The following is a 27954-nucleotide window of genomic DNA, read 5'->3' on the forward strand; positions in this document are numbered from 1 at the left end:
CCTGTATGCTGCACATGAATAAACACTCTCCAGAAATTCCCTGTGAATAGTAGCACGCTTTTCCTGTTCTATAAACAGTGGCCTGAACTGTGTGCTACACAAACACACCTATTCACTCAATATCATAAAGTACATTTTCATCAAATCACTTTGTACTTAAAAAGTCCTTAGTGCCTCTTTCATGTTACTTTATTTGTGCATGTAAATTTCAGCTGATAAATGCAGTTCCACTTACAAATGAAGTTTATTTTACTTTTCTATTTACAGTAAGTCGTTGGCAGTGAGTCAGTTGAGTGATTTACAACTTGAATGCATGAAATGATATTGTACATACTGTAAACACTTACTGAGTGTTTTCAGTTTTGTTGTTTAAAAGTTCTACATTTCAATTTTACAGTGAAAGTGTAGGTAGAAGATAATTCATGTGACTGTTTTCAAATACTTAAATGAGAGTTTTTCTACATATCCACTTAATGATATTACAGTCTGAATAAACCATTAAAATGTACATCATGTACAAATGTTCTTCATAGATTAAATGCTTTATAAGCTATGATACTACTGTATAATACAACTTTGTGTATTATGAAGATTGATTATTATTCTTAAGCTGCCTTTTGCCAAATTATTGTTTTTCAATGCCATTATCATTGTGAATCTAAGGCATTAAACAACTGGGGGATACTTATTATATTCAATTATATTATACTGTTAAACCCTGGATTGGACTGAGAGAAGCTCAGTCAGGGGGATCTCTCTTTAGAGAAGCTGTCAAATGCCTCTCCTGTTTGTAACTCTTCCTGTGGGAGACATTGGGAACTTAAACGCCGCTTAAACACCGGAACGACTGTTGCTTTTGGAGGGGAGCCGTTTTATGGCTCTGTTGCTAATATTTTACAAAGATACGCTCGTACGGTTGCGATGATTGCTTTACAGCTCTTGATGACCGTGTGACCCCCACCTCTCCGTTGTGATATTACGCTTTTATCAGTGTTTTCTCAGACCTCCGTGTTTCTCTTCCGCTACCACGGCAACGGTCCCGTCAGTAACGAGGCAATTAAATACAGCGGTGCGTGAGTCCAACGCGTGCCTGCGATGTGCCGTGTGTTCACGTAATTTCAAACACGTTATTTGTTGAGAGAGAAAACAAACCCCACCACCCCTCAACAGTACCACAGACACACACACACACACACTGAGCTCACCACCATTGTCTTACTGCAGTAATTGTGCTGATTCTGTGCAAGTCTTGAATAAACACATTCCTCAAAATAACAGGCTAAATCTTTAACCACAAATGTTATCCACTTCACAATATGCACCAAAAGAATATGCGATGCGTTACTCTAAAATACAAAAACAGTTTATGGCCTGATTAAAAATGTTCGTCCTTTGTAATTTAACTGAGATCGGAAGAGAGAATCGGTGGGTGGAGTACTAAAACGTATTATAATGTAATAAACTTGGAAGTGCTGAGACAGAATATTCCCTGCTCCTGCTGCAATGGTCTCTACTGCAGTACATTTACATGTAATTTCACTGGCTTCTCTTTTATTGCCAAACCGCAGCAGTCCAATATTTTCAGGTCCAAGAGTCAATATGATCTGGCTGAGGGCAAGACTGACAGTGTACCATTTAATCACAAACCAAAGAAAACATGACCTATGAGAAAAATAATGATGTATTCCTTGCAGAAAACAGCTCAAGCTAGGGTTTTTAAACAGTTGGTAGGTGGTTGACCAGTTCAGACCAGCTCCCAGTCCAACATGGTTTAGCTGGTTGACCAGTTCAGACCAGTTCCCAGCTTGACATGGTTTGACCAGCTCAAGCTATGTTTTGAAACACCTGGTACTTGGTTGACCAGCTGGTCAGCTGGGTATTGACCAGCTCATACCCAGCTTGGCCAGCTTATGACCAGCTTCACCAGGTCAATTTTCAAGCTGGCATATCCTTGCCACAAGCAAACATAGGTAAACTGTGCTGGTGATTTATATGTGAAGCAAATTAAAGGTTTACCTTTCCCTGCTGGTTATATTGAGGCCAGAGATCTTTCCCTCTGACAACATATTTGTATGCAGTGACAGATTTTACTCTCAGCGTCAAAGGTAGCCTCATAAAAGCGAAAGCCGTCAAACAAAACAGTACTGAAGGAATGGGAAATTCATTCAGGAGTCGTAACGGTCAATTAGCTATTCAACTAAAGTGTGCCTTCAAGCAAGTTCTTAATATGTGTGTACTTAAAATAGTAATTTAATTATTTCTCCCAGCTCAAGTTTGTCCTTCTGGAATCAAATGTACAGCATGTGCCATTTGTCTTTAATTAAAGTGGAAAACATGCTTGTCTGCTCCGCTCTTAGATTGTGGACATTGGGATCTCCAATTAAATGTCTGAGTGGAGTCACTGATTTGGGGATTACTTGTTCCAACTTCAATCGCCGGTTCCAGTCAGTTACTGTCTCAATGGCCAGACTTGACAAAAAAACAAAAGTATTCTGAAGACTGAATAGATATTCAGCTCTTGCATACCTTCAGTCCAAGACACTTCCTTAATCCCCCCCTCCCCCCGCATTATGCCAAGAGGGCTGTGTGTCACCTTACTCATAGTACCCAGTGGGATGCTCCACCAATCACAGAGCATGTGGATAACAACCAATTGAACAATATTTGTAGATTCCTTCTGGTTATATACTGGCAATTCCAAGCTGGAATGCACAAGTATAGTTTACCCATAGTTGACTAAAGACTAAAAATAGTATGTTAAGAAGAATTACCACAGAGGTCATTCTCTTTGGCAAGGTGTCTGTTGTATTATCAGGTTTTGGTTGGTAGATAGAGGTTTGAGAGCTTTGCTAGGTATGGATGCTTAACCTTCAACCACAAGCCTTCAGGTTTCATGAATTAATTTCCAATGGTTTAACAACACATTACAGTGAAGTTCAACAATGACACGCTATGCACACATGCTATGCATACACAGTTCACTATTTGGGCAGTATATTGATATTTGAATATAAATCTGTAGAACTGGGAATATCTGTGGTGAAGATCATTGGGCCACCCCAATCCACAAAAGCAGCTTCGACATAATTGACAGTTGTTCACTCCTCATAAATGTCAATGTTACCCCTTCTGAGACTTATAGTACAGCTCGACATTTCCTGAGCTCCTGCATTTACCTTGCATTCAAGGGTACATCTCAATGGGGAATGGAACCAGCAACCTTCTGCTTATTAGCCAAACTCTGCCACACTGTAACCATGACACACACAGCTCCATTCATTTAAAAAAAATGTGTTTTCCCCACTTTCTATCCAATTTGGGACGGCCAGCTAAAAACAACAATGCTTACCACCACCTCCCATCCACAAACTAGAAAAGTCTTGACAGATACCAGACCATGGAGCCCAGCCACACACTGGAACAGAGCCTTAACAGATACCAGACCATGGAGCCCATCAACACACTGGAACAGAGCCTTGACAGATACCAGACCATGGGGCCCATCCACACACTGGAACAGAGCCTTAACAGATACTAGACCACGGGGCCCATCCACACACTGGAACAGAGCCTGAACAGATACCAGACCATGGGGCTCATCCACACACTGGAACAGAGCCTTAACAGTACAAATTACCCAGCAGCCCTTGCATCTTACATGCTCTTCACGCTTGGTAGAATGCAACCTCTCCTCCAGTAGAGTATCACAGGCTGCAAAGTGCAGTGCAGTGACAATAACCGATGATGCTACGATGTTGGCTTTATCTCATTGCATGGTGTAAAAACTGTCCGTTGATTTTTCTAAAAAACCTTGATGTCATGCAGGAGCTGTTCTATCATGCTCGCAACACCTGTTATAGTTGCACACTTTCACTCTTCTCCTAGGCCTCTGTAAACAGCTTCTTTGCCTTACATAATCAGGGGCTTAATTACAATCTGCGGCCAGCATCAGTTCCCCAGAAAGTATTTTTGAAATCATGTCAGCCAGATCTGCTTCCTGTCTGAGTGTAAATGCCTTTACAGTGGCGTGGGGTTTCATCACTGAACTGCTGCAAAGTTTAGTTTTCTAAAACTAAATTTACCACAGTTTCACAGGGTCACTGCGCTCTTAATTTTATTTTAAAAGAGAGTCTGCCCTTGTTTTTTCCCTTGACAGGGGCAGCCTATAGCCTAGTGGCTAAGGTACATAACTGGGACCTGGAAGATTGGTGGTTCAAGTCAGGGTGTAGCCACGATAAGATCTGCCCAGCTCTTGGACCCTTAACCCTGCATTGCTCCAGGGGGGAGATTGAGCCCTGCTTAGTCTCATCAACTGTCAGTCCCTTTCAATAAAAGCGTTGGCTAAATAACAAATTATTTACTTATTTTATTCCGATGGGCAGAAAGCAGAGAAGGGTAACAGACAGAGAAGGGACCACAAAAGTGTCTATCTACAGACAATGCCACACATCTCCCTGTGTTTTAGGAACTATTTGTGCAGTAGGAGTATGATGGTTGGGGAAGAGGAGGAGTTAGTTGGTGATAAAATATCTTATGCAACAAATAATATGATACTGTACAAAAGACCCATGAATAGAGTGACAATATCTGCCAGCACGCTCTCAAATTACTGTGTTTTTGTGAAGCATCCACTGACTTTTAAAATGCATCAGCTCAATTGTTGATGCTTCTCTCATTCTTTTTTGTAAAGACGGTAAATAATTAGAATTTGCTATCACATTAATCCATGGGTGGTTGCAGTGTAAAGCATTATAATTTTTACACTTTTCTGTTTTAATCAATCTCTGAATACTAAAATAAAATGTCTGTCTGTATTCGTGCATTTCATTGATGTCAGTTGAGCATATTTTGGTCTATATTTCTTGTCATTTCAGCCTGCCTCTCCAAACAGGTATGGCAGTGTGCAATGATTTTAATATGCTGTGCTTCATCTTTTCTCTTTACAATTGCATTATTATGTCTTCAGAGATTTGGAGGATTGAATTGCATTTAAATTGTCCGATAACATGTATCTACTAATCCCTTGAGTGTTTAAAGTCAGTGGAATCACTGGAACTCCAGCAAGTGCCAAGAAATTTTGCCCAAAAACCTCCAGAATGCTCAGACTTGGCTGCAAATGGATGTTTCAGTACATACCTCAAAATCAACCATAAGTACTTTCAGCAAAGAAGGAAGCTTTTGGAACGGCTGTCACAGACCCCAGACTTGAACATTATTGAAAATCTGTGGGGAGATCTCAATGTGCAGTGCATGCAAGGATACCAAAAGTTCTTGAGCTAGTAAGGAATTATGGGTAAAGTAGAAACAAGAGGACTTCACTGCATACAGGAAACAAGCCAATTTGAGAAACTGCCACAGGAGGTGTTATTAAGTACAAACTGACGGGGCACTCAAACTTTTAATGACACCATTATGCATCCATCATCTATAGCTATTGGCACAGGTGTGCAATAAGGTGGGCGGCGAGAAGAAATAGTCTTTCAACTCCATAGCATTACATAGCACAGTTATTTTCCCCATTTTTGTTTCCCTTTAGTGTTATGGCATTGAACTAAAGTGGAATTTACTTTGAATACTTAAATCCATTTTTGCAGCTTTGATGGATGCATTTGACTTGCACACGTGCATGCATCGCGTTCGTTCCTGCCTTCGGGTAGAGCAGATGGCACAGTGGGTAGAGCAGCAGACATTCCCATAGCATGTCAGATCTGGGAGACCCAACCCTCAACAGGTAGGAGGTCGGAGCAGTCATCTAAAATCTTGTGAAGGGAATGGATCAAATGTAATGGGCTCCATATTGGAAAGTGGAGAAACTTTACAAGTGGAGAAATTGTACTGACTGATCAATACGACATACAGTGCTTCTACTTTCCAAAGTATTTCGGAAATGTTGCTGTAGTGTCCTTCCCTGTGTCCCATCTGACTCCTATAATGTGTCCTGTATGAGGAATGTCTGACACTTTATAATAGTTAGGTTTATTACAAGAACCAGGCTGAAGTATTTTCTGTGCCAAAGGGAAAATGTATCTTTTTCCCAAAAATATTTTTTTTATTTCAGTTTTCTGAGGGAGTATGTAGCCTTGAAAAGAACTTGAGCTTTATTTCTCACTTAATATTTAATGTGGTCTTTTGCTCTTTTTGTCCATAGTACATGTACTTCTTGCAAAATATGTTTAAAGTGCGGGCCTTGTGATCACAAACACAAGAATCACACTGAAATCATAAGGAACAAAAAGGATTGATAAATAGAAATAAAATCAAAAATGTGTATAGTAATGGTTGGCATCTATATAGCGCTTTTATCCAAAGTGCTTTACAATTGATGCTCAGGTGTCTTGTCTCAGAGACACTTCTACATACCCAGGGTGGGATCAAACCAGTATCAAACTAGGATGCTACCTCCTGAGCCAATTTCGCCCATGTATTTGAGAGATAGTGTTTGAGAGATAGTGTTTGAGAGATAGTGGGTTGGATTACATGACAGCCTATATAATGCAAAATATATTCTGGATTCATACAACATAACTTTTGTAGGACCATACTGTGTTTAGAAAAAAAACATTACATTTGACTAATTTATGGCCCCAGCGCATCATGGACATTACCAAATGAGAAATGTATTTGCCTTGGAGAAACTGAAATGCCTTGATTTTCTTTCTTTTTACCAAACTGTTTGGCCCCATCCAATCAGGTTTCAGTTATGTCTAGCCAGCTTATTCTGTACATTCGGCTAGGAAACTGTACTGAACATGGTTTCTAGTAGTACAAGGGCTTCTGAGAGGTCGTTTGCCTTGGATTCAGTTGAAAATGTACCAAAGTCAGTGATAAATACAGGCTTTTTAAAAGGACAAATGGGGGTGGCACGCATGAATTGTGCAGGATGTACAGGAGTCTGTTGCAGCTGGGTGTGTCTGTAGAAATACTTTGGAGTGGATTTCAAATAAATTGCCAAGGAAGGAAGCCAAAGTCAATCAACGCAACTGCAATGCCATGACATCAGCTTCTTCAATGCCTCCTCCTTTTTGTTTATTTATTTTTTCATTTATTTCAGGTTTTTTTTTCTCTCCCAGAATTGCACTTGCTGGTACAGTAGCTCTCAGAAAACAAGAGTTAGGAGGACTTGTACCTGAAAAAATAAGAATAAAATAAGAATACCCTGCAAGTCTCTAAACACCGAAGAGGACCTACTGTACCTCCTTGTACCTGTATGATTCTATTAAACCTGTGGTAAACACTCCAATGCAGTTAGTCAAGTGTATTCCATTCAACAGAATAATTTCAGAGCAAACACCAAAAGAAAGAAAGTGTGACATCTACAGAAATTAAAATGGTTATCATATCTGATATACTGTTAATTGCTTGCTTTGTGTTATTTATTTGGCTGAATTATTATTTATGTCTCTAAAGGACCCCCTGGCCATTCCATTTTGGGCCCTGTGGCCCCCCTGTTGAGAACCACAGTATTAAGCGATAAAATTGTCTGCGTTGTGGATTACATCTGTGCCCAATATTTTACACTTAAGCAACCGCGATGTGAGAGAGAACAAAATGTAAACCATCATTTAACAACTTGTTGGAGGTCTGCCAGTTTATTGTTGCGCAATAACCCAACTACTTCTCTTTTTACCATAGCCTATGTTGCGAGTATTTGTTTACACATACTGTTTGAGGACTATGTTAGGTTAGCCTACTTTGTGAATCAAGAGCTACGACGTTGGTACGTTAGCATCCGGTCATTTCAAGGCTTTTAAACCGTTCGCCGAGGCCATACCCAGGGCTAGCGTCACACATACATCAAGACAGGCAGTTACGATCTGCACTGCGTTCGTGATTTTATTATGTGTCGTGACTCGTGTTCGGTTTTTTTTTCGTCGCCCAAGTTAATTCTGTCTGCGCAGCCCTCTCCACCTCCGACCCTCACCCCCTTCACTGCCACAACAACAGGCGACAAGAGCCTGCAGTTAAACACCCCCCAGTCAACCTGTTAAATATGCTACTTCTGTCGTCTCATAGGCTTAGAATCTGTTTTTTTTTCTTCATAAACGCATGTTATATCGCAACACCACAGTGCGTTCAGTTTGCCCACGAAAGGCGTTATCTCTTTGAAATATACGCAGGCGAGTTAGATTGACATTTGGTGCGTCCGTACGCGTACAGGGGAAGGCTTCCTGGACCGAAAAAGAAGTTTACGTCTCCAATCGACGGGGTCGACCTCGAGAGAAGGCGGATCTATTCGCGCTGTAAAGATAGGTTGCGCTCAGCGTTGGAGACAGAAATTTAGACAGTTGGAACAGTAAATCTGGAAGACCTTGGTCTGTATACATTTGTATCAGTACTTGCTAGTATCTTTCAATACCCAGGCTGAAAGACCTTGGTGAGATAACGGCGGCTTCCCACTTGGGGAACGGTAAAAGTTTGGTGCACAAGGACTTCAGTGGATCGCTTTCAGCAGCAGCTCAAATTTGATTGAAACACCACGCTTGGAAATGTCAGAAAATAAGCCGAATGATGAGCCGAAGTTATCAACGACGGACAGGATGGTGAAATGTGAGTTGTATCATACTTTGCTGCATTGCACTGCAAGTGTGAACGATGCATCAATAAGGTACAATTGAAAGCTGTCAAGTTTCAAGTCACGACTGCTGTAGCCACAGTTAATAGCGAGCTGGCTGTTGTGAGTGCAGTCTAAAGAAAAACGGATTGCATAGTAAAAAAGGGTGTAGCTGGTAATATTGGTATTGGTATCTGTCGCTAGTAGATATAGGCTACTTAGCTGATTATCATCCATCGAGTTTGTGGTGTTGTTAAAATAGTGATCTGGGTTTATGGTTACCTGTTTTTCATTACCGTTTATCATGCTGTTGGACGCATCGTTTCAAACGGTCTCTGTCTTGGCGTGCATTGCGCGCCGTCTGATGGTTTTGAGTTGAGGCTACTTCCTACGTTTGCCTGCGAGCATTTTGGCCAAGTGTTGCTGTAGCCTAGCTCATTTTTTTTGTAGGGATTTATTGTTATTTTTTGTGAGGTTTTATTGTCGCTACGGTGGATGACCGGAGAATGTTCACGGCTAGATCAACATGCGAACATTTTCTCGTCCGTGTAGCTTTGGTGATCCAAGTTTTAACAATCCACTGTTCGACTGTACATTGATCGTGTGGGCACGGTTGGTAACTTGTACAGTATTATGCCTTGCAATAACCCCGTTTCAAATAAACATGTTGTTTTTTGCAATTTATTTTCTTTATAAACGGAGAGAATAGTATTAAATGTCATATGACAGATTGGATACCTTTATTTAAGCAGAAGGTATTTAGTAATTTGATATCAAGACATTTGCTTCTAGCGACGTGTGAAAAGCTTGCTTAAAGGCTACGATGACATTTTCTCGCATCAGTTCTCTGTCCGTAGCCTGTACATTTCTAGAAGTGTTGGCTAGTGTCGATATAGTGCAACCTATAGATCTTCCTTAATGTAGCCTACTGCGGTAGCTGCAACAGAAGCCCACAACAAAATGCCTGTAGGAATATGACCAGGCAGTCTTAAAATGTGTGTTGGATCAAGCGTGTTGTGTTGTGGTTCGCAGTAATGAACGGTACAAGGCAAACGCCTTGTACCGTAGTTTTACGTCTTCGTGGTTTATCGTTCGTTTGTGTGGCATGACATGCCGCATATCAGACTTTGCAAAACTGAATTGTGATTCCCAGAGACTGCACCGACTCCTCACAATAACTCGCGAAGTCATCACCCCACAGCTGTAGCCAGCTGCTGTGCCCATATGACCGTTGTAAAGAATCGTTTATTTTTAAGGGAATAAGTCACATTACTTTCAGGCAATGTGGAAGATGAAAGGCGTTATTTATTTCAGCGGTATGAGAACTAGATATTGATATTAAGCTTTCCATGTGGAAAAATGTAAGAAAGATAGCCTACTTTCAGGCTTCTAATACACACAGTACGGACTATGTAGGTATTATTTTTATTTTTATTTTTATAGAATTATTGTGTAATGTACAGCACAGGGAAGATTGTTTTGGTGTGCTTTCCTGCATACTTTGTATCTTGCATTTGACATAAATATAAAAAATCTTAAAATGAATAATATTAGAAAGGTCATTTGTCATGTGTTTTTTTCAAGTGGCACACATCTTATCCATTAGGCTACTCTGCTACTATTCTGGTAGATGTTTACTTTATAAGCTGCAGAAGAAGTGTCTGACCTGGATTTGAACCGGCAACCTCCTGGTCATAATTTTCACTTTTCCAACAGCGGCCCCAGTGTGCCTCTCCCTGGGCTTGCCTTTCTGGAGGGATACCCTTGTGTGGGGATAGCCAACTGCCCCCCCTCTCCCTCCCCCCCCCCCCCCCCCCCTCCCCCCTCACACACCCCCATTCCTGATGGATTGCAGAGTCGTTTTTTTGGAACCGTGTTAATAACATGCATACTTCCCCACAGTTTTATGTGGCTGCAGTAAGTCCTCTCTTGCTATCTCTCTGCTCTTTACTATCTCTACCTCTCTTTTTACATTTGTCTTTACTTCTCTCTCTCTCTCTCTCTCACATTCTCCCTCTCTCTCCATCTCTCTCTCTCTCTACCCCTCTCTCCTTCCCTCTCTCTCTCTCTCACTTGCACTCTGCTGCTCTCTGCCAAATAAGTATTTTTAATTTTTTATGTTATTATTTATTAATTTATTTTTGGACATTCTACAGCCCATCCTGTATAACCCCCCCCCACAAACACACACGTGCCCCCCTGCCTCCCCCTCCAGCCCCTGTGTGTCTGGCACTCGCTCTGCCTCAGTGCCTCAGCTCTTCATTGATGAATGGGGGACATTACCTGCTCAGGGAGCCAGCCCGCAGTATGCTGGCCGTGACTCAGCTAATCCTGCCACACCTGCATGCTCAGCCCTTACCAGCAGGGGGAGCTGCTGTGCCCATTTGCCAGCAGGGGGCGCTGCCTGTCCCTGGTGTTACGCACTTGTGTTGAGCAGTGATGGGGAAGAGGTCACTATCACCGCTCAATCTACCTTAGCTCAGGAGGTAAGAGCGGTGGTCTGGCAGTCAGGATGTTGCTGATTCGATCCCCCACCCTGGGTGTGTCGAAGTGTCCCTGAGCAAAATGCCTTGTCTCCAATTGCTCCCGATGAGCTGATTGGTACCTTGCATGGCAGCCTATCACTGTTGGTGTGTGAGTGTGCGTGTGTGTTTATTGGTGAATGAGAGCTTTGGATAAAGCATCATTTACCTTTATCTATCTGAGACACACTGTTTTGAACCAGTGTGGTTCAATCAGAGCACACAATCAGTGTGGGCACTTTTAATTGGTTCAGATAAGCCAGTGATTGACTGCTCATGGTAGCTCCTTCCCTAGTAGGTTTCATGATTAGCCTGCCAGGCTAAACTGAATAGCCAAACTCATTTATTATTAATTAAACAACAGTTTTTTCCGACCTCGCAATTGTGATTGGCTGAGAGACATTCCAGGGAGTTGCATTATCTCACAATGTCACTCGTGACTTGGCAGAACGCTGTTACCAATCTGCTATGTTTATGTTTGTTTGATTTGTTGTATCGGAGATATAACCTGTGATGTGATAGTAACTCGTAACCTAGCAACACTTCAGAAGCACTCCGTTCTGTCATCAAAACGGCATAATAGAAAAAGTCTGAATCTGAGTTACCGTATCGTTCTGTGTTTTTTCTTTTTTTTCTTTTTAATTTATAAGTGTTAGTAAAAGTCTTGTATAATTGATGTAATGCGCTCAAAGTCGTGCTGTACCGTGTGATACTGGCTGATCATCGGCTTCGTGCCTGCGACTGCAGCGCATCACTGCCAGTATCACATCAGTAAGGCACTCCTCATAGTGTTATTGCATAATAATCTTGGGACATGACTAACCGATTTCCCCTTGGGTGGTACTTGTTACCTTTCTGGTTTGTTGGGAAGGAGTCGGGGTTTAAAGTGACATTTGGCATGTCTGTTCTAGACCGCTGCAGACTGACCTGAGAGCAGAGTGAGGGGGTGGGTTGTAATTGGTGCTTGTGAGGCAATCCTGTGAATGCAGGCCCTCCTGGTCTTCAAATTGGGGGCAGCCTGTAGCCAAGTGGCTAACGTACATCACTGGGACCTGCAAGGTTTGTGGTTCAACCCCCTGTGTCGCCATAATAAGATCCACACAGCTGTTGGGCCCTTGAGCAAGGCCTTTCACCCCGCATTGCACCAAGCTCCCCTGCTTAGTCTAATCAAGTGTAAGTTGCTTTGGATGAAAGTGTAAGCATAAGGTATTTTTCTGAGTGGCTTTCTCTCTTAAATAACAAATTATTGTACTATTATGTTATTGTTATATTGTTATTATAAATGTATTTCAGCCACCAGTCATAAGAAGGATATTTCATATTTTCATATTACACTTTGAATGGAATCTTCTAGCAGGGTAGCTGCATTATGCTGTGTAGGCTACTCTTAAATTGGTTTTGCATGCCGCAGTATTGGCGCGATCAAGTTACTAAGTGGATTGTTGAGGATTGTGTTCAATGAAAAGGAAATGGACAGTCCTGGTGTGGCAATGCAGTCTGTAATTTTGGTTTGCTGCTTTCGTTTAAAAAAACCCCCAAAAAAACATGAGATGGTTAACCACTAATTTTGTTTCTCTAGAAAAATAAGAAAATTTTGGAAAGTTTTGTGACCAGGAATTAATATGAAGTTCGAGGACAGAGTCGGTCTCTGAGAGTGGGAAACTGTTCCTGAAGATCAACGGTTTTTTTCCATTTGCATTTGACTGCAGAACTGACTTGGTGTCACACCAGGATGAAGGTGCATTGTTGGTTTGATGGATGGCACAGTACCCTTCCGGTACTTTCTTGCCTGAACACCCTAAAACTGAGCAAGGGGAACCTGTCGTTAGCCCTTTAAAGGCGGTTTATAGTCCAGCTACAGTGTTGCTCTTCTGAAAACGCAGAACGTTCATTAATGTTCTGTTGTCCCCCCCGACATACACTGTGGTTATCGTCGATAGCATAAATTATGGTCGCATCCGTCTGTTCAGGGAGATGTAACGTGCAGCGTGTCGCATCCACTCATAAGGGGTTAAACAAAATGTTGCTGCAACCTTGTGGATCTCCAGGACCAGTGTTGGGGACCCCAGCAGACCCCATGGCTCTCCAGGACCAGGGTTGGGGACCCCAGCAGACCCTGTGGCTCTCCAGGACGAGGGTTGGGGACCCCAGCATACCCTGTGGCTCCCCAGGACGAGGTCTGGGGACCCCAGCAAATCACCAGTAAATCACCAAATGTAAAAATGATTTTATATTAATTCCGGTTTCAACTGAATATGTTTAAGCACTGTAGATGCTTAACATGCATGAAAGTGTAGTCTCTAGAACTATGCCTCTATAATGGCAGTGAATCAGGATGTAGTGAAACCATGGAAACGGGCCAAGTGTCCCAAGGTACTCTGGATGAAGTGACTTCTAATGAGCAGTGATGCGTGGTGGCAGGGTTAAGGTTTACTGCTGAGTTCCTCTGGACTGACAGTAGTGCAGGAATTAAGTTTTGGAGAGCGGAATATCTCCACTGTAAAACTCACAGAATCCCACTGTTTCTTGCTGCGGTGTTGACTTCTGATCAACTGCAGAACAGCGCAGTTTAAACATGGTTTTATCAGTGGCAGTCAGGCGTGGGAGATCACAGCGACGTTTACGATGCTCTCCACACTGGAAGCATGCATCTCAAAGCGTTCTGGTTTTGTGCCGCCGAATCAAAGGTAATGTTATTATCGGTGTTAAGGGCTCATCACCACTCTTTGTTTTGCTGTCTACACCTTATGAGAGTCTTTCCACCACAGCTGAACGGAGTTCATGTGTAAGTGCGTGAAACAAGGGGGCAGCCTGTAGCCTAGTGGCTAAGGTACATGACTGGGACCCAGAGGGTTAATTCCTCCCAGGAGGATAAACAGCAACTGTATGTCGCTTTGGATAAAAATGTCAGTTAAATAATGTCAAAATAAGGTATATCTCTGAGTGGCTTTCTTTGGGTTTTGGGAGCTGAGAGGTATGTGCTTGGGGGTCGAAGTTATGGGAGGAGCAAATGAATGGTAATCTGAAGTGATAAAATGACAGGGGTGGGCATTAATTATCCAACTGAGACACAATCCCAGGGATAGTTGTGTGAGTACTTCATGATTTAGTTATTAGTGTGGTTTAGTACTTCTGTTGGATCTCTGCACCTACTACTTCTTTTAGAGATTTTATTTACCTTTTCAGAAGGGGGTGGGTATCAGATGGGCCCGCAAATGAACAGCATTTTATAAAAACAAACTGAAATGAGTGTGAGAATTTGGTGTAACAGGAATCTGCAGCAGTTAATTTGGTCAAAGTAGCCCTGTGACATTGCATGGACTAGAGATAATCGCTGCATCTCAACAGGGTTCAGCCAGTTGCTCGAAATCGGCTGACATCATAGCTAGTCCACTTTATAGGGAACTAGAGGACCATTTGAGTCTCAGCCAAGGACTCTTCAAGTGATCAGTCGACTGGCCTTTTTGTAAGAGATCTTAATGTCTATGGCAATGCTAATGATAATGAATTATTCATACCGTAGAAATATTAGTACTGAAGCTACTTAACTTTCATAATTGAAATATATTCTTGGACCTTGTAGATATTTATTCAGCAAATTCAAATTGCAGAAGATTTTTAGGAATGCCTTTTGCACAATTAGCCCCGTGTCACTTCAAGGCGGGGGTGTCCAGTGTCCAGGACTGATGTAGGTGCAGGTTTTTTGTTTCAGCCCAGCTCGAACGCACCTGATTCTGCTTATCAAGGTGTTGGTTGAAGGGGATGGGGAGGTGGCAGTTTCTTACGGGGTTTGTGGAGATTTGCCCAACACATTGCCATGATTTCACCCAGCACCATACATCAATGTTTTGTGGTGCCGATGCTGTTTTCTTGAGGAAAGGGGCACTTAAGGACAGATGGGGCAAAGGGGCAGGAGCTTCAGCCACAGTTGTTCCTTACCTATTTCCACTCTGGGGAGAATGAACACCATTGGAAAGGCGAATTAGAACATGGCATTACAGTTATTAGTATCAGTCGCTTTTATCCTAAGCAATTTACACTTGATTAGACTAAACAGGGGACAATCCCCCCTGGATTAATGTGGGCCTTGTTCAAGGGCCCACCAGCTGCACCGATCTTATTGTGGCTGCACGGGGGCTTGAACCACCAACCTTCTGGGTCCCAGTCATGTACCTTTCCGCCGACTGAGGAGGTCTGTACGGTCGTGTCCTGCCTCCTCCCTCTGTGACGTGCCTCCGAAACCGCATTAGGCCTTTGCCGGGATTAGTCGGGATTAAGCTTTTAAAATATTATCTAAATAATGCAGTATACGAACATTGGCCTGTACTTTGTTTTGTTAGTGTCTTTGCGTTTGTTTAGTCATACACTTCACGGCTGTCTTACAGAGTCGTTTATTCTTTGGGTGAGTGAGTGAGCAGTGCAGTGAATATGGCTGCGGTACGTGATCCATTAGGGTCATGTAACTCACAATGCAATTTTGCATCATATTCATTTTTAATGTTGTTTTGTTTTTTAATGCATTTGTCTTCAGGGCTGCCAGACAGTGCTGGTTCTCTGTTGCTATGTTGCTAGAAATGCATTAATCACTGACTTGTGTTTCTCAGCTGCTTTGGTCAGAGGAAAGGAGGCAGATTTACAGCCATCAATACGGCTGAGAGGAAATCTGATCAATGACTGCTGTTCATTTGGTCTTACCCATTGCAGTGACACTCTATAGTCACACACTGCAGAGGCATATTGCAGTAACACACTTCACTGACACCAACACATTTCAGTGACACATTCCAGCCCAGCAAGTGCAAGCAGTTCAATATACCTGAGGGGTTATGTGAATCTGCCAAACAAAATATGAGCCCACCAAGAATTATCCTTTGTCTTTTGAGGTTTGAGCAGGTGGAGTACACGCATGCTGTGTGTGTCTGTGTGTCTGTGATTGCCTGTGGGTGTGTTTCAGTGTGTGTTCAAAGCTTAGGCAGTTCTGTGCATATTACCCATAGGTCTGCGGGGCTTCTCCTGGCTGTTTATTCTGCCTCATATTTCAGTTTGAGTTGCATTCTGTTACAGGCAGGGATCTGGCATGCGTCTGTGGAGCTATATCATAAAGTAAGTGCTGACGGTAAATTTAGGAGCTGTTGTGGTGTTGTAGTGGAGGAGAGCAGCTTATTACCGGCCTGCGATCTCTCAAAAATTCAGCCGATTCAGTGGCCACAGCCACTGCCAGGCAGGCAAAAATATGGTAGAATAAGGCTAGGTTTTTTCACAGTGTTCTTGTAATAGCTAATAAACATCTTTTGACCAAAGAAGAGTAAATATAAATGGTTATTTTTGTGTTTTCTGTGGATTCGGCTCATTTGCGTACTGGAGATATGCTGGCACCTGGGTTGGAAAGGTTGGCTTTGACTAGAATGCTGTGTTTTTTGGCAGCCTGTGTCTAATGGCTAAGGTACATGACTGGGACCCAGAAGGTTGGAGGCTCAAGCACTTTTGTAGCCACAATCATTTCTGCACAGCTATTGGGCCCCTAAGAGACACCCTTAACCCTGCATTGCTCCAGGGGGATTGTCCCCAGCTTAGTCTGATCAAGTCGCTTTGGATGAAAGTGTCAGCTAAATAACAAATGATTTATTATTATGAGCCCCATCCAGTCATACACCTGGATGCTTAAACGCTATACAGATGATGTCCAATCATAAACCTGGATGCTTAAACGTTTTACAGATGATATCCAATCATACACTTGGGTGCTTAGGCTGTTTACAGACATTGTCCAATCACACACTTGAATGCTCCGGCAAAGCACGTGGATGATGTCCCAGACACGGCATCTTTCATTCACGTGATGTAAAAGAAACATATATAGATGCTGTGTAGCATTTGTAAAACTCATTTTGATTGGCTATGGTGCGGGCTGATGTTGTAATTGTGTGCTGTGATTTTTCTCCAGCTGTGACCAAGTTTCAAGAACACAATGGCCAAACCAAATTAAGGACACAGCCAAGATAGTGACAAAGATACATTTTTCAAAAATAGGGCAGTACGGCAAGAACATTTCTGCCCTATCATTGCCAAGAATGCAGAGGACAAACTTCTTCTTCAAGACCCAAATAAAGAAGCCCATCTCTGCCTCCGGGTTATATTCATGGAACTTTCTGGAACCGTAACTGTCTGAATTGCAGAGACAGGAAATAAAATAATTTGGAGTTATTTGCAGTCAGGATGATATTCATTTGTTGCTTCGCACCAGTGAGTTGTCTCGCAAAAAGTAAAAAAAATAAAATAATAATCTTCATAATTTAATTGCTGTTTTACGGTTCTTAGCATATTTTATGTGTGTTGTCATAATAGACCCCCTGCGTTTTTTTATGAACTGGTAATAACTTTGTGAGGTATAAATAGTGGTTCTTGTGTACTTACAGTACACCATTGACACATCTTGATCACAGGTAAATTCCTCCTGGCAGTTGAAACTCATGGTGAAGGAACTGCACTTCAAGGAGCAAAGTTTGGGCAAAGGCCCTGTTTCAAATGCTTGTCAAAATGGAGACTAAATAACATTCAACAAACATGTTCGGGCTTGTTATCCGTCATCAGGAGGATGATAAACATGGGTTTTCTGGTGTTGTCTGTTAGCTGGAATTCTCTGGGGTGGGAATTCTATGGGCATGGATCAGCCGAGTGTTGGAATGCTCTTGGGCAGGACATCGTTATTGGATCATTGTGCTAGTGAGCACAAGGAGGACGAAGGAGGATTGTTGCATGTGTACACGTGCACACACATACACATATGCATGTGAACAGACCCACCAACAAATGCACAGATACACCCTTACAGAAGTGGAACATACTGCAGTTAACCATGATGGATATTTATTTCACAACCGTGTGATCCAGTGTAATAGGCCTGCTATACCTTACTAGTCGACCCAACTGGCCTGCTATACCCTATGAGTCAACCCAACTAGTCCGCTATAATGTACAAGTTGGACTAGTTATGCTATACCATACAAGGTGTCCCGTGTGTGGCATTGAATCCTCTGGCAAATGCAAACGCCAGGGCAGGAGCTGTTTGTGTGGAACCCAGGAAGCTAAAACACACATTAAAATCCTACTTCAGATCTGCTAACGGTACGTGTAATGAACTGCTGCTACTCCAGTTTACGGAGCTGTGAATAATCACTGCTGTTTGTTTGAGCGTCTTAAAAATGCCTTCTGCCACAGAATGTCGCATCTGGGTGTCTATCCCGATCTCCCTGAAAGCTTTCTAAGGAAGCACTCTCTTTTTGAGAGATGACAAAAGATGAGAGTTTTCCTTTTTTATTATGTGTTTGACTGATGGGGAACGGGTGTACCTTCCAATTTGTGGGTAATGTCTTCAGAACATTTGAGAATTTTGTTGGTGCTATCTGTGAAGGAGCTTGGTGTGTAGCACTGGAGTTGGCCGTGTGAAAAGGGGCCGGGAGCTCACTCGTTTGGGGCGGGGCAGCAACACGTAGGACACGTTTTCTCACACAGAGGCGTGCTCAGACCTGACTGGAGTGGCACTCGGCGGGTAGGCCGTTAGGTTAACCCTTTCAGTCCCGAGCCCAATATGAAATCCCAAGGGGTTTTTTCGCTTTGGTTGAGAAAATTTAGTCACGTTTTAATAGGGCCTAAAACAGTACTATAGCAGGAAGTTACGCTTGAGTGCCGTATGGCACTCTTGGGACTGAAAGGGTTAGCGGCTGCTGTGTTTTGATTTATTTATTTTAAACTGGCACTCTAGACAATGTTCTAGTGCAGGGATTTTTTTAACTACCAGACCAGAGAGCCCGTCCACACTGGAACAGAGCTTTAACGGGATGAGCCACCCATTTTATTGTTTGTTTATTTATTTATTTATTTATATTAAACTGACGCTCTCCAGCTGCAGATTCTCTGTGTGTGGCTGGCGAGGGGAATGAAGGAGAATCCCGCCTTCGCTTGGCGTAATTACGGAGCTCCATTGTGCCCTGAAAGGGAGAGGAGGGATTGTGCTGAGCCGAGGCTGTAATTCCGGAGCGGGGGGATTGTCTGGAGCGGCGTGTTGATGGGAAAACAGTTTAGAGCTCAGTGAGAGCCTTTCTTCAGCTGCGTCTGCAGGCTGCTGTGTGTTTCACTCACTCTCACTCACTCTCTCACTCTCACACACACTCTCACATACTCTCTCACTCACTCACTCACTCACTCACTCACTCACTCACTCACTCACTCACTCTCACTCATTCTTCTCCTATGCTCACATTCTTACTCTCTCACTCTCTCTCACTCTTCTCACACACTGTAACTCACTCTCTCACTCTCACTCATACTCTCACACCCACTCTCACTCACTCTTCTAATCTCACACTCTCACTCTCACTCTTCTCACACACTCTAACTCACTCTCTCACTCTCACTCACTCTCTCACTCGCTCACTCACACTCTCACACCCACTCTCACTCACTCTTCTACTCTCTCACTCTCACTCACTCTCACACTCTCTCACTCACTCTTCTCACACACACACACTCTCACTCACTCACTCATTCACCTACTCTCTCAATCATCTTCACTCTCTCATTACATTACAGTACATTACAGGCATTTAGCAGACGCTCTTATCCAGTGCGACGTACAACGAAGTGCAGATTGAACACCGCTCGCTTGCTCTCACCCAGTCTCACTGACGGGCGCACTCTCTCACTCTCCCACTCTCTCACTCACGCACTCAGTAAACAATATGATTTATTATTGTAATATTGTATTGTTTGTATTATTACTTATTTCACTTGCATCATCTGAACTGCTGACTCATGTATCAACTTGTCTTAGTTTTGAAATTAAGTATATTACTGTTGTCGTTGCTGTTGACTTATGCGACGATGTCACCCACGTGTGAGAGTAACTGATCTCCCTTGGCCAATCGCATCTGGTCCCTGGTGGGCCAGGGCTACACTCTATACAAAGCCTGCAGGGCTCTGTGATTTAACTCCAGTCCTGGAGGGCTGCAGTGACTGGAGTTAAACCTGCAGACACTGCGGCCCTCCAGGACTGGAGTTAAACCTGCAGACACTGCGGCCCTCCAGGACTGGAGTTAAACCTGCAGACACTGCGGCCCTCCAGGACTGGAGTTAAACCTGCAGACACTGCGGCCCTCCAGGACTGGAGTTAAACCTGCAGACACTGCGGCCCTCCAGGACTGGAGTTAAACCTGCAGACACTGCGGCCCTTTAGGACTGGAGTTAAACCTGCAGACACTGCGGCCCTTTAGGACTGGAGTTAAACCTGCAGACACTGTGGCCCGCCAGGACTGGAGTTAAACCTGCAGACACTGCGGCCCTCCAGGACTGGAGTTAAACCTGCAGACACTGCGGCCCGCCAGGACTGGAGTTAAACCTGCAGACACTGCGGCCCTCCAGGACTGGAGTTAAACCTGCAGACACTGCGGCCCTCCAGGACTGAAGTTAAACCTACAGACACAGCAGGTCTTTTGACATCTTTCCTGGCCCTGCGGGGGTCATTGAGTCATAAGGGCCAGGCGGTAGTCAGGGGCCGATGGTTTCAGCAGTAATGGCGGCTCTTAAAGGCCTGGAGAGAGACTGGACTCCAGGCAGAAAGCGTTGTAGAGAAGAAGAGTGCACCTGTTTTGGTCTCTGCAGTGTTGCTCACCGCTCACTTGAATGAAAGCACCGCCGCCTCCTTCCCTCTTCTCTGCGGAGGACGCAGATGTTATGAAATTGCTTTTGGAATTTTAAAAAAATGTAGGCTTATATCTTTTTTTTTTTTTTTTTTTTCTTTAACGAGTGAAGCATGCTGGGAGGCTTGAAGTCAGGCGACAGATGAGGAGAGCCAGGCTTTGAGGAGCGGGTGACATGTTCTCCGCCACGCCGCAAATCTTCCAGTGCGTTTTATTTCATGTTGAATTTTGTCTCATATTGAGCTCCCGGATGAGCTTGTGCCTCTGTGATGTGCCACATCCCTTGCTGTATCTGCGCATCACTGAGCTGGAAATTAATATCCACAGAAAGACTCTTCGCTGTCGTGGTTATTTCACCGATTTCAGCAGGGATGTTAAACCTGTTAGTCATGTAATTAGCATGTTCATATAGAAAGTCATCATAGACAATCAGGGCCTATGTTCAAGGCGTTAATGTGAAACAATTCTGCTAATTCTGTAATTCAATTGTACATGTTGGCATTTGGACAGATGCTGTTCTATCCAGGAGGGATTTTTTTTAAATTGTGCTGTACGCAATTTACACCGTTTACATTTCATTCCACTGTCTCTAGAATAGGATAGCGGACTGTGTGTTCATGGGGATTTAAATGTAGTCTATTTCTGTCAGTGCTTTGGCTGCTTAAAGGGACACTTGGTCTTTCTGAGGAGCAAATATGGATAGCATATATATATTTTTAAAGACCCATTGGTCTGTGTTCCTCTTTCAAAACCCAAGAACTGTATCTGTAGCCCATGTAATGTCAACCAAGTCCTCTTCGTTTCATTTCACAAAGCCGATTGGCTGCCTTGCCCCCCCCCCCCCTCCCTCCCTCCCTCCCTTCTACAGCCAGCCAATCCGTGCGGTTGAGAGGTATTGGATTTCTTTTTCCAAGATGGAAGTCTAGTGGCAGTCTAGTCTAGTGGCACAAAGAGCAGGCTGGTAAATTGTTATTCTTGGAGAAATGTCTTCTCTGCGGCAGTTCTTTAACCGCGTGGGCCGTTTATTGTCTGAGATTAGCCAGTTGAAACGGTGCTTGCTGGAATGGTGAAATGGCTTCATGCTGTAAAGATGGTTTTGGCCATTACTTTAAACGGCCCACCCCCAAAGCCGATGTCCAGAGAGTGAGCTTACACAAGGAGTCCGGTAATTGCGAGTGCCCGTCTGGCTGAACCTACAGTAAATGGTGGATAAATGATGTTTTTTTTCCCTCTACAGAATGCTGCGTTTGATTGAATATTGATCTCTCCTCGAGGCATATGTTACCTGTGAAAGAATGGCATTTTCAGATGTGTGTTTGTGCTGTGTAAATTATAGAGGTACAGTCATGTATTGCTTACTCTATATTATCTGCTCCAACAAATGAGTTATTATTGTTTGTTAATTATTTGTTTTTTTCCCTATACCAACTATAAACCGCTTGGCATCTACTGCCTATGGGGCACCCTGTAGCCTAGTGGCCTAATGTACATGACTGGGACCCGTAAGGTTGGTGGTTCAAGCCTCGGTGTAGCTACGATAAGATCCATGCAGTTATTGGGCCCTTGAGCAAGGCTCTTAACCCTGCATTGCTCCGGGGGGGAGTCTAATCAACTGTCGCTTTGGATAAAAGTGTCAGTTACATAACTGTAATGTAATGTACCTTGACCTGCATTTGTAATATCAGAAGCAAAATGTGAGACGATGAATGGGATATGAAACAAATTAACTTTATTTGTATGGTATTGGCTTAATCCATGTCCACGCATTTCTTGCTTATTGTCTTATTTATCATGTGTACAGGAGCAGATTATTGTCCAGAGATTTTTAAATCAAAATGGCGGTCCAGTATCACCTCAGTTAACCATTAGTCTGGCAGAATGAAGTGTGCTTAACTGTAGTTTAGATGTAGCTGTGTGGCATTCGCCATCGGGGACTGGAACCAGCAGCCTCCAGGTCATGGATATAGTTTTTAGTGTTGCAGGTATTGTGCTATACAGAGTATAGACACAGTCTTTGTTTCTCTGCATGTTCTAACACGACTGCACTGTGGGCTCCTGGATCAGAGCTGTGAGTCACAGTCCATTTTGGCTGCAGCCTTGATCAGGTGGTCAAGCCTCAGCCAATCCTGGGGAAACCAATGTCACTGGCCCACCTTCTGATTGGATGAAGTGATCCCCTCAACCCTCCCATTGGCTGCTGCTGCAGCCACATCGGCACTATGGCAACGCTGGGCTCCCTAGGAGCAGCAAAGATGTCTTTGTAAAGCAGTGCTGGAAAATGAACACGGGGACCACACGTCAACAACGACTCAAAACGGGAGACGCTGGGGCCAGTGAGCCAACAATCCCATAGTGCACTGCTCCATTTCCTTTGTAAACAAAAGATCCACCTTTTAACATGCAAATAACCGAACCATAAGTGCTTTTGAAGTGAAAGATTGTCACAATTTCCTGTTCCCTGCATTTTGAGTAGATGTTTTCACCAGTGGAGGCTGTCTTTAAGTCTGTCTGAGGCCAGCTAGCAGGATTAACTGTGTGTCCTGATGGAAGGACTCCCACCTCATCACTCGATCTCAGGTGGAGGAGGTGGATGTTTTTGGAATGATCATCAGTTAACCACATCCCACATTAATGTTTATTAATGGGCTCCATGCAAGTCTTTAGACCCAGTGTGTTCCTTCCTGTCTCTCAGCGTGTTATCATGTGACCTGGCGCCCCCCCCATGTTGTGCTGAGGTGCTATAAATATTCACAAAAACAGACGTGGTGTGTACAGGTAACCTGACGAGCCTGTGTTCACCCCTCGCTCCACAATCACACAAACACGCACACGCTCACGCTCACGCTCACACTCTCGGTACCCTGGGCTCTGTTAGTGGGGTCCCCCTTTGAGACCTGTGGGCGTACGGCCTCGTGACAGACGTGGGGTTTATTTCCCCTGAGAGCCAGGCTGTATACATAGGCCTATGAGAGAAGCATTTCATCTGAGGTGGTGCTGCTAAAACTGCATCAGCAAAGACGTGTGGTGCTGCGTCTGCAGGCTGCTGTGTGTCTCACTCACACACTCACTCACACACTCACGCAAACACATACACTCACTCACACACACACACACACACACACACACTCACTCACTCACTCACTCACTCACTCACTCACTCACTCACACACTGACTCACACACTCACGCAAACACACTCACACACTCACACACTCACACACACACTCACTCACTCACACACTCACGCAAACACACACACACACACACACTCACTCACTCACTCACTCACTCACACACTCACACATTCACTCACACACTCACTCACACACTCACACACTCACACAAACACACACTCACTCACACACACATACTCACTCACACACTCTCACACACACACACACACACACACTCACTCACACTCACACTCACTCACTCACTCACACACACACACACACACACACTCACACTCACTCACACACTCACACACACACACACTCACTCACTCACACACTCACTGGAAGGAGCGACCAAAGAGGTAGGACTCAATCCAGTCCAGGGCTGTGCCACAGATGCCCGTTGCTGACAGGGCTTGACAGGAGGATGGAGAGATCTAGAAGAGATCTAGAGAGATCTAGAAGAATGAGAACAGAGGAGAGGGAGGCTGCCCGTGCGGCATGGAGCGACTCACTGACGGAGAGGAGCGTGGTCTCTGTCGAGTGGCCCGATCTGAAGCCAGACTGATGGGGGTCTAGCAGGTTGTTGTTAGAAAAGAAAGAAGAAAGTTGAGTAGAAGCAGCTCGTTCTATGGTTTTAGAAAGAAAAGGAAGAAGAGATACCGGGCGGTAGTTCAGGATGATGGAGGGATCCAGGGTAGGCTTTTTTAGCAATGGAGTGATGTGGGCCATCACTCACTCACTCACTCACTCTTCTCCCTCTCTCACACACTCCACTCACTCTCACACTCACTCACTCACCTACTCTCTCAATCACCTTCATGCACTCACTCTTCTCCCTCTCTCACACACACTCTCACTCACTCACTCATTCTTCTCCCTCTCTCACACACTCCCTCTCTCACACATTCACTTGTCTCCCTCCCTCACACATTCCCTCTGTCACACATTCACTTGTCTCCCTCTCTCACACACACACTCACTCACCCACTCACTCACTCATTCTTCTCCCTCTCTCACACACTCTCTCACACACTCACACACTCACTCTTCTCCCTCTCTCACACACTCCACTCACTCTCACACTCACTCACTCACCTACTCTCTCAATCACCTTCATGCACTCACTCTTCTCCCTCTCTCACACACACTCTCACTCACTCACTCATTCTTCTCCCTCTCTCACACACTCCCTCTCTCACACATTCACTTGTCTCCCTCCCTCACACATTCCCTCTGTCACACATTCACTTGTCTCCCTCTCTCACACACACACTCACTCACCCACTCACTCACTCATTCTTCTCCCTCTCTCACACACTCTCTCACACACTCACACACTCACTCTTCTCCCTCTCTCACACACTCCACTCACTCTCACACTCACTCACCTACTCTCTCAATCACCTTCATGCACTCACTCTTCTCCCTCTCTCACACACACTCTCACTCACTCACTCATTCTTCTCCCTCTCTCACTCATTTTCTCTTCTCCCTCACTCTCACACTCACTCACTCAGCTACTCTCTCAATCACCTTCACGCAGTCACTCTTCTCCCTCTCTGAGCTCAGGAGGTAAGAGCTGTTGTCGTTTCCGATTTGATCCCACTCTGGGTGTGTCAAAGTGTCCCTGAGCAAGACACCTAACCCCCAATTGCTCCCGATGAGCTGGTCGGTGCCTTGCATGGCAGCCTTTCACCGTTGCTGTGTGACTGTGTGTGTGAATGGGTGAATGAGAGACATTCATTGTAAAGCCCTATAAATGCAGTCCATTTAACATGTATGTTTATTTTCAAAAGGTTTCTCTATTTGTTGTTATTGACTCTGTAATTTCATCAGTAGAAAGGCATCACAGTTTTGGCCACACACATCCCAGTTACAAATTTCTCCCACTGGAACTTGTATTTAGCAGGTAGCTGTTTCTGAGTCTTCAAAAGCTATGAAAACGTAAAGGAGAAAAGACATTTAACAATGAAGTACACCTTAACTATTGGTATGCTGCATTTAGGTACTACTATCATTCTCTGACTGCTGTATCAGGGGAATCTGGTTATACACACACACACACACACGCACACACACACGCACAGACACAGTATATGGCCTGTCTGTTGTTCTTTTAAATTGAGCTCTTTTCTTTCTTGTGTTTCACCATCTCCAAAGCTGGAAGGTGTAGGTTGTCCACACAGTGGTTAGCCCACCCACAGACACGACACATTTCACAGGATTTCATATTTTTCAGACTTGAATGGTGTTATTAAGTTGAGAGGCTGGTCGATTTTGATCTTTCTTTTTTTTCTGTAACAGTGGTCTGCGACAGTTTCAACCTCTTGTTTGAGAACTGTGCTTTTAGGGGAGAATTGTTAATGGATTGAGGTCACACAAGTTCAGCGCACCTTCATTGAAAAAGGGATCATCCTTCACTTTCCTCATTGTCGAGTTCTGGCACAAACGGTGATTTTATCTGAGCATATGAATCCCTGTTTCTTTAAGTGTAGAAATGCTGCCAAATTCTGCCCCACTTTATTAGTGCTAATACCTGCCTGCTTATCCCTTCTGCCAAATCACCCCCCCCCCCCCCTCCCACTGTGCTGACTGTGTACTTACCTCTGGGCCTGAGATACACTGAGCATGCTCAGAGTGAGCGGTACACTGAGCATGCTCAGAGTGAGCGGTACACTGGGCATGCTCAGAGTGAGCGGTACACTGAGCATGCTCAGAGTGAGCGGTACACTGGGCATGCTCAGAGTGAGCGGTACACTGGGCATGCTCAGAGTGAGCGGTACACTGAGCATGCTCAGAGTGAGCGGTACACTGGGCATGCTCAGAGTGAGCGGTACACTGGGCATGCTCAGAGTGAGCGGTACACTGGGCATGCTCAGAGTGAGCGGTACACTGGGCATGCTCAGAGTGAGCGGTACACTGGGCATGCTCAGAGTGAGCGGTACACTGGGCATGCTCAGAGTGAGCGGTACACTGGGCATGCTCAGAGTGAGCGGTACACTGGGCATGCTCAGAGTGAGCGGTACACTGGGCATGCTCAGAGTGAGCGGTACACTGGGCATGCTCAGAGTGAGTGGTACACTGGGCATGCTCAGAGTGAGCGGTACACTACATGCTCAGTGAGCTCAAATTATTATTCAAGAGCTTTGATGGAGCCTATTTGCTGTCATGGCAGCTCTTTATGGTGGAACCAATGTGTGATTATTATACACTGCTTCCTGTCTTTGCTTTAGTGAAGCTTTGTGATCAATGGCTTCAAAAACTCAGCCTTGCTTGAAAGGAGAAGTCTTGTTAGAGAGAACGGAGGGGGGGAGAACGGAGAGAGTGATAGCGGGGATTCCTGCTGTGAATGTTGACGTTCCTCTTCATGTGAGATGATAGTATGTGTCTGTGCTCTCTGTGTTTATGTTCTTCACAGAAATGTGCCAGGGAGGGAGGGGGGGTGATACTCCCTCTCCTGGCTCTCCTCTTGTCTTTGTGTTCTCCGAGTTTCACCGTTTGGTGTAATTAGCGCACTGATAATGGAGATGTTTCAGCGTGGTGCTGCCGTGAGAATGGCCATCGTTTCCATCGAGGCTGCGTTTCCATCGCTGCGTTTATTTCATTCTGCTTTGGCGTTAAAAAACGCGCGATCATTTTACCCTGTGAGTCTGTCCGTTTCCGGTCACGGAGTGGAACAGTGCACTTATCCCTGGTTATGGGTATTCACTTTGTTGTACGTCGCTCTGGATAAGGGCGTCTGCCAAATTCCATTAATGTAATGTAATGTAATGTAACTGGTTTTAGGCCACATGTTATACGTTTCCCTGTTGAAGATGGCCTGTCATAACTAAATTCATAAGTTAGCGGATAGGCTACAGCAGCAGAAGACTTAATGCGTCTAAAAAAATATGTCTAATAAATACCTAATAAAGTGCTCACTGAGTGTGTATATCTTTGTTTAGGTTTTTCAGAGCAGAATGCGCTCAGGGGGCTGGTGAACAGTGAGTGGGATGATATACTGGATGCCTC

General features: G+C 44.2%; 1 protein-coding gene across 4 annotated transcripts in view; it reads left to right on the forward strand.

The window, feature by feature from the left end:
• Positions 1-8145: 8145 nt before the first annotated feature.
• LOC133130112 (protein phosphatase 3 catalytic subunit alpha-like) overlaps positions 8146-27954 on the forward strand; it is an 85278-nt gene continuing 65469 nt past the window's right edge. For 2 of the 4 annotated variants that reach the window (XM_061244376.1, XM_061244378.1), the window contains exon 1: positions 8146-8547. In XM_061244376.1, coding sequence (XP_061100360.1) covers positions 8487-8547 — 61 coding nt within the window. In that variant the 5' untranslated portion in view covers positions 8146-8486. The remainder of the gene's footprint in view (positions 8548-27954) is intronic. The other 2 variants (XM_061244377.1, XM_061244379.1) reach the window with 1 other exon arrangement.

This window comes from Conger conger, chromosome 6 (assembly GCF_963514075.1).
Source record: "Conger conger chromosome 6, fConCon1.1, whole genome shotgun sequence".
NCBI lineage: Eukaryota > Metazoa > Chordata > Actinopteri > Anguilliformes > Congridae > Conger > Conger conger.